This window comes from Gossypium hirsutum, chromosome D04 (genome assembly GCF_007990345.1).
Source record: "Gossypium hirsutum isolate 1008001.06 chromosome D04, Gossypium_hirsutum_v2.1, whole genome shotgun sequence".
In the NCBI taxonomy this organism is placed as follows: Eukaryota; Viridiplantae; Streptophyta; class Magnoliopsida; order Malvales; family Malvaceae; genus Gossypium; species Gossypium hirsutum.
Genome location: NC_053440.1, coordinates 24,665,443 through 24,672,614, shown reverse-complemented (window position 1 = coordinate 24,672,614; position 7,172 = coordinate 24,665,443). Strand labels below are relative to the sequence as shown.

The 7,172-nt window shown below is 33.2% G+C and overlaps 1 protein-coding gene across 11 annotated transcripts; it reads right to left on the bottom strand.

The window, feature by feature from the left end:
- Nucleotides 1-1,211: 1,211 nt before the first annotated feature.
- Nucleotides 1,212-4,698, bottom strand: LOC107899678 (flap endonuclease 1). Of its 11 annotated transcripts, XM_041091479.1 has the most exons (9): nucleotides 4,565-4,698; nucleotides 4,373-4,458; nucleotides 3,762-3,921; nucleotides 3,108-3,141; nucleotides 2,457-2,485; nucleotides 2,233-2,349; nucleotides 2,064-2,122; nucleotides 1,656-1,702; nucleotides 1,212-1,535 (listed from the first exon to the last, which is right to left on the bottom strand). In XM_041091479.1, the coding sequence occupies exons 3-9, from the start codon at nucleotides 3,825-3,827 to the stop codon at nucleotides 1,414-1,416; spliced, it is 474 nt and encodes a 157-aa protein (XP_040947413.1). In that variant the 5' UTR covers nucleotides 3,828-3,921; nucleotides 4,373-4,458; nucleotides 4,565-4,698; the 3' UTR covers nucleotides 1,212-1,413. The 11 variants fall into 11 exon arrangements, 2 of the variants coding, with proteins under 2 accessions (XP_040947413.1, XP_040947414.1); XR_005912165.1 differs by lacking the exons at nucleotides 1,212-1,535; nucleotides 3,762-3,921; nucleotides 4,565-4,698 and having other exon boundaries at nucleotides 1,656-2,122; nucleotides 2,233-2,327; nucleotides 2,394-2,485; nucleotides 3,000-3,141; XM_041091480.1 differs by lacking the exons at nucleotides 1,212-1,535; nucleotides 3,762-3,921; nucleotides 4,565-4,698 and having other exon boundaries at nucleotides 1,656-2,122; nucleotides 3,000-3,141.
- Between the last annotated feature and the right edge of the window lie 2,474 nt (nucleotides 4,699-7,172).

The window sequence follows — 7,172 nt, the reverse complement described above, 5'->3', positions numbered from 1 at the left end:
AATACTGTTTCCCTATCTTGAAGTACCACTGTATATACTCTAATAAAGGATCCAAATTGAAAGAAAGATCCATATGAGGTCTTCGCCCCATCTGGTTGTTCCACACTGTAATATATTGTTGATGCATTACCGCCCAGTTCAATCCTTGTTTCCCCTCTTGTTAATTCCGTGGATCTTCCCCAATTCACCTGACAATGCCGAGATGTATTGTATGCACCGGAACTGTCACATTACTCGATCCCTGTGATACCACTCCACTGTCTAGAATTTGATAATGGGTGTGTTAATGCACCACAAGTGTGAGTGAATGTGAGTAGACAAGGGAATAACAGTCAAATAATTGTTATAATGCTTAAATTTTATCACCTATTCACGAGTGGAAATATATGTGCTTGGTGACTAACTAATGCCAAGAAAGGCATCCAGTAAAGTGCCCAAGACTGCAGCAATATGAGGTAGTCACCTATGTTTACAAAACACTACAGCAAAACAGGCTTTTAGCGGCGTTTTTTTAGCTAAAATTATTCACAAAAGCGCCGCAAAAAATGCCGCGATAAATTACGCCGCTAAATTTTGCGGCGTTAATGTGAAAAAACGCCGCTATAAAACATGACCTTTAGCGGCGCTTTATCCACAAACGCCGCTAAAGACATGATCTTTAGCAGCACTTTTATCACAAACGCCACTAAAGAGCATGACCTTTAGCGGAGCTTTTATCACAAATGCCGCTAAAGAGCATGACCTTTAGCGCATGACCTTTAGCGGCGCTTTATCCACAAACGCCGCTAAAGACATGATCTTTAGCAACATTTTTATCACAAACGCCACTAAAGAGCATTTTATCACAAATGCCGCTAAAGAGCATAACCTTTAGCGGCGCTTTTATCACAAACGCCGCTAAAAGTACTGTTCTTTATTAAAAGCATTTTGATTAAATGAATTTTTATAATAACAAATAGAAAGGTCAAATTTTATTTTGAATGTATTACTTTTCATTAACAACAAAAGTAAAATAAATTATAATAATAAATTTCAACATTCACCTATAATATGGCAACAAACTTACACTTTAACCTTATTTTAAATTGATTATATTATTTAATTTATTATAGATCATTAGTATATAAAATAATGTATATAGCATTTAATATTAACATAAACAATTAAATTTCCTAACAAAAAATAAAAAAAATAAATTTCATTATACGGGACAAGAACATATATTCTTTCCATTATTATATAACAAAAATTACTACTACAAACACAGTTATTATACATACGCTTCAATTTTCTTGCAGCGTTGAATTGATTAAACTCTACGAGTATCTAATACTGATAAGTGACAAAATTTTGGCTACATATTTAATTTTTCAATGTCCTTATTTCCAGTCTAATAATAAAAACAACAGCGCCTTAATTTTCCGTAGTGGTGAGACAACAAAAGAAAACTTTACTTATCACTCCATGTGTGACCAAAAAAAAATACCTCCATGGCTTTTTGCAAATCCTCAGTAGCATCAGCCCTCTTTGAGTAACTACATGACAATTTAGTATAAAAATTATGAAAAAGCAACGTTCTACTCATCAAGCTCCGGTCATATTGAAGGAAACCAGCAAAAAACAATTTGAATAATTTGCAATAAACTACCGCTTACCAAGCTCTTGTTTTTTCAAATCTGGAGGTTGCCCATCAAAAACATAGCTGAAAGAAAATACCACAAGCATTAGCAAATAAAAGGCCTTTGGGTTGTGGTACTGTATAGGAAGCATAAGGCAGAAAATATCTGTGTTAAAATGACTGACTAATTAACTTCTAAGGAAATGAAAAGAAAAGGGAAAGAAACACATTACACAGGTTTAAACCCAACTTCAAGAAGTCGAATTATCCGAGTAAACATACCTTGCAAATGATTGGATTACGCCAGCAGAACCCATGTAAACATTTTATGAACCAAATAATGAAAATGTAATTGAAAAGGTAAAAAATAAAATAAGAATCAGCTAACGATAGTTTTGTAAGATAAAAAAGAATTAATGAATGAAGAGAAAAATATATTAAAAACCTAGTAACTTCACCGGTTTCATTAGTGAGCATTTCAGTCCCCATACGACCCACCACAATCTACAGTCAACCCAAAATTAAAAAAAAATTATTAGTTAGTCTTAGCTCTCAAATGGATATAAAAGAGAAAACTTTCATTTTTTTTCTTTTTGAGGGAACAATATACGAACGAGAAATTGGTAAATTCTCATGCTGGCATCGATGACAATCTTGCGGCCGAAATAGCTCTCTAATTTCTGTTCCTTCATGGCCTTTGGCGCATTGTCTGCTAGAAGCTTCGTTAAACCCTAATCATGAAATTCAAATGTTAAGAATGAGAATGAGAACTTACCAAATGATCAAGAAGAGATACAACTTTATCCCCAACTTTGTAATTTGTGACTCCTGGTCCAACCTTTACGACTTCTCCGGCTACATCACTTGCTGCACAAGAAAATAAAAATCTTTAACCGATGATTAAAATGCGGTGATCCAAATATCAACAGAGAGAAAACTACAAAGCTTAGTGAAGATAGGTTCTTTAATATAACTTGCAAATGGTATATAGCTAGACAACTTTCATTTGAGATATCAAATCTTCACGTTTAAAAAGCATTAGCTCTATGACAATAGGATGCCAAAAATTACCATCAAAATAACCACAAGTGCTTAAACTAAGAGACCTACAAACCAGTCTATTATTTGGTTGGTTAAATTATAAAAAAAAAAAGATATGCCTTAACAAGTAGACAATTTTTTTCCTTTAATGATAACTTGAGTTAACAACTAGACACAATTTTTCCCATCAATAGTTGCAACTAAAGCAACCTCTACAAATGTAAACCATCGGTTCAACCAGTCTATACCGGTTCAAAGCCATTATCTGGACACTTACCCCTACCAGTCTGGTTTAAACATCATTTATAAAAAGAAAGAGTCTCAAGAATATATAAACTACCAGGTATGAAGGGGAATTTTCTAGGTAAAAATGGGCGCAGCATCCCTTTCTATATTTTCCAGTCAGCTGGGTTTAGACTAATTGCCTCCAGTTTAAGCAAAATTTCACCTTTATTTGGAGTTGGGATCGGAACTTCAACATGCTGTAAAAAGCATAAAAATTCACAGCGTTATAAAATCATGTCCCTGCCAATTATTTTTTCAAGTTTATATCAAGCAGGTCCACATAAAAATTTTAAACACTTCACTGTAAAGTATCAACCTCTCCGTCTCAGCAAATCCTTAATTTACTTCAATTCCATAAAATTCCACTATCCTAGTGCTTTGCGGCACTCATTCAAATTATCTATATGCTTTCAATCACAAATTTAACTAATAAAAATTTGAATCCGATGATAAAATGGGTCAACACTTAACTTCTCCATCAAGTCAACCTCTCAATCTCAGATCCTTTTTGTGAAATTTTAATTCCGAATACCAAATCCCTAGTTCATTTCCATTCCAGAAAATTCCACTTCCTTAGTAACTCACGGCACACATTGGAATCATCTTCATACTTTCTTCAATCTCAAATTTAACTGATCAAATTTTGAATCCGAAGAACAAACTTAGATCAATATAAACACTAGATTAACAACCTTAATTGAAATCTCCATTCAAAAGACGAATTAATATCTCAACCAAACAAAATTATATGAAGAAAAAAAGTACAAAAAAGAAAAAGAAAAGCAAAATAAATCATCGTAATGAAGTAGATTTTTACCTTCAAAACAGCAGCGCCTCTGCCATAGTTGTTATATTGTAAAGCATGCATAAGATTTTTAGCCATTTGTCTCACTAAAATAGATCAAATCGAAGCTTTATTTTGAAGGAAAAATGAAGTTCAGAGGTGGGATTTGTACTATGTAGTTGAACTCGAGGACCTGTGACGATTCACAGGATTTATTAAAGGAAAAAAAACAAGTAAAAGAGAAACGAGCTAAAAGGAAAATTATATTTATTTATACCGATTTAAACTTATTTTCCATACACACTTCTTCTCTTTGCTTCAGTGAGCAAAAAGAATATTTTACATACACACTTCTTCTCTTTGCTTCAGTGAGCTAAAACGAGCTAGTAATAAGAATATTTTCCCTACACACTTCTTCTCTTTGCTCCAGTGAGCAAAAAACAGTTAGTAAAAGAGTTAGCAAAAGTAGCAGCTAACTGCTACCTGATGAACTAATCTTAGCTTAATGAAGCTCAATAGTTTCAAATTCTTAGCTAATTAATCTTCGAAGCTAAAAACAACATGAAAAAAATGATAAAAGAAGGCAAATAAAGGAAGCTTAAATAATAATAAAAATTAATAAAAGTGAGAAAGAAGAGATGAACCTAAAATCCGAAAGGCTAACTTGAAGGATTTTAATAGCTTGTGACCTCGTCACATATCTCGCAGCATTTCCTTCCTTTTTCTTTCCCTGTAAAATTTCACCATAAATTATGAGAAAAAAAAATCCTTAAAATAAGTCAAATTTGAAATTTTAAATCGCCAATTTGAAAGCAATAAAGTTCGAAAGAACTTGCCGGAGGTCGGTAGTGCTTTGGTTTCCCCATACAATTGTGGATAGAATTGAGAAATTGAGAACCAAGAAAGCCAAAAAAAAAGGGAGAGGCGCAAAAAGGAAAAAGAACCACAACAAATTAAACCCGCCAGGCAGTAAATGCAAATGTCCTTCACCAGAAACCGGTGACCTCCTATCGACATGGTGGGCGAACATAACGGCGGATAACTTTCGAGGGACATTGAGCAAAGCAGAGTAACGGATTCTCGCCGCGGGAGTGCCTTGACATGGGAAAATGGAACGCGCATGGATACACTGGCATTGGGTATAAACAAAAGGGTGTTTTTTTGTTAAACATTTGCAACGGGGATAGCCATTGGAGAGCAGAAGAAGAAGGGGAAGTAGAGAAAACGATGAAGAAGGAGTTCAAAACATCGTCGTCTGGTAGCGAGATGGAAAGCTGGGTTCCTTTGATAGGGTCAGCTGAAGAGGAAAGAGAGAATGGGAGAGGGGAAAGGGTAATAGGAGAAAGGACTTGGTGAATGGAAAGGGAACGGGTATCAAAAGAAAGTTGACCGACATAAGGGGATTTGAGGATGAAGAAAGCGATGGCGTAGATAGTGGCAGAAGGGAAGTCTAAGAAAAGAAAAAGGGAGATGTCGGTGGTTAAAGGGTGATGAGAATCAGTGAAGGAGTGAGGGTCCAAAGGTTCCATTTATTAGGGTTTGGAATGGAAAACTGATTTGTAATGGGAAGGGAAATAAAAAGATTGGAAGATGGAGGGAGAATCAAATATTTTCTATAAGAACATAGAAAAGTTGGGATTTGGATTTAGTTATTCCATCATTCTGCTGTTTTTTACTATTTTTTACGGTGATGAAAGGGGAAGGCACCACGACGGAGAAGGGAGTGAGAAGCTGTGGAGTGGCCTTTGGGGTCTCATCAGCCATGGGAATGCAGAGTGTTTGTTGGAGAGTGGCAACTGAGAAAATATTGTTGGTCGTGGAAAGATTATGGATTTTTGGGGGAAAATATTTCAGCGGGGAAAATTTGGGGTAAAATGGCGCGATTTTTAAAGTAAAATGATTTTTTAAAGTAAAAAATGCCGTTATTGTTTATCTTTTGTGGATTTTTTTTTATTTTGAATAAAAATTATTTTATTTTTGTATTTTAATTTTATTTCTTATAATTTGGTCATCTCCAAAATAAATAATTATACCTAAATATTCATATCAATCTATTACTTTTTTTAACTTATTTATTAATTTTATTTAAACTAATATTTAAATATATCAAATGGTTTAGATTAAATTTTTTAAATATAAAAACATTAATTAATTGTATAAAACTTTTTCATTTAAACTATACTCATAATTTCAATATATTTAATTTATTATTATCTCTTTTACAATTATATAAGAGCATATTTAAAATATAAATTAAAAAAATAATTAATCTAAACCCAAAACCCTAACCCGATCCTTGAATCCCTAAACCTTAAATCCCTAACTCTTAACCCCTAACCTCTAATCCATAAACCTTAAATCCAAACCCTTAAACCATAATCCCTAATCCATAATCCCTAAATTCATACTCCTTAAATCCATACTCCCTAAATCTTAAAATATGAACTCCTAAACCGGCCTTAAATCTTAAATTAATTATATACCCTAAACTAAAAATCGTAAAGAAATTTATTATTATCTCTTTTACAATTATATAAGAACATATTTAAAATATAAATTAAAAAAATAATTAATCTAAACCCAAAACCCTAACTCGACCTCTGAATTCCTAAACCCTAAATCCCTAACTCTTAACCCCTAACGTCTAACCACTAAACACCTAACCCATAAACCTTAAATCCCAACCCTTAAACCATAATCCCTAACCCATAATCCCTAAATCCATACTTCCTACACCTTAAAATAGTAACTCCTAAACCGGCCTTAAATCTTAAATAAATCATATACCCTAAATCAAAAACCCTAAACTATAGTGATAATTAATTCAATATTTTAAAATTAATAAAATTAATACTATCTCTTTTACGATTATATAACAAAATTTTTAATATATAAATTAAAAAACAATCAGTAATCTTGTACCCAAAAAACTTTAAAATTATTTTAAATAACAGTATTTTAATTTTTCCATGTGTTTTATTTCAAATTATTTCTACGTGTCATTATTTTTTTTAAAGATTTTAAATATTCAATTAGAAATAAATTGAATTTTATTTAATTAATATAAATAAACCAATTAAGATAAAATGTTTTTAGCGGCGCATTTTCAAAAACACCGCTAAAGCCTCCAGTATTAGCGGCGCTTTTTTAAAAACGCCGCTAAAACCCCGAGCATTAGCGGCGCTTTTTAAAAAACGCCGCTAACACCGAGCATTAGCGGCGCTTTATCAAAAATGTCGTTAAAGCCCCCAGCATAGCGGCGAATTTTCAAAAACGCCGCTAAAACCCCAGGCATTAGCGGCGCTTTTGAAAAAATGTCGCTAAAACACCGAGAATTAGCGGCAATTTTCCAAAAACGCCACTAAAACCTCGAGCATTAGCGGTGCATTTTAAAAAACGCCACTAAAACCCCGAGTATTAGCGGCGCTTTTTCGAAAACACTGC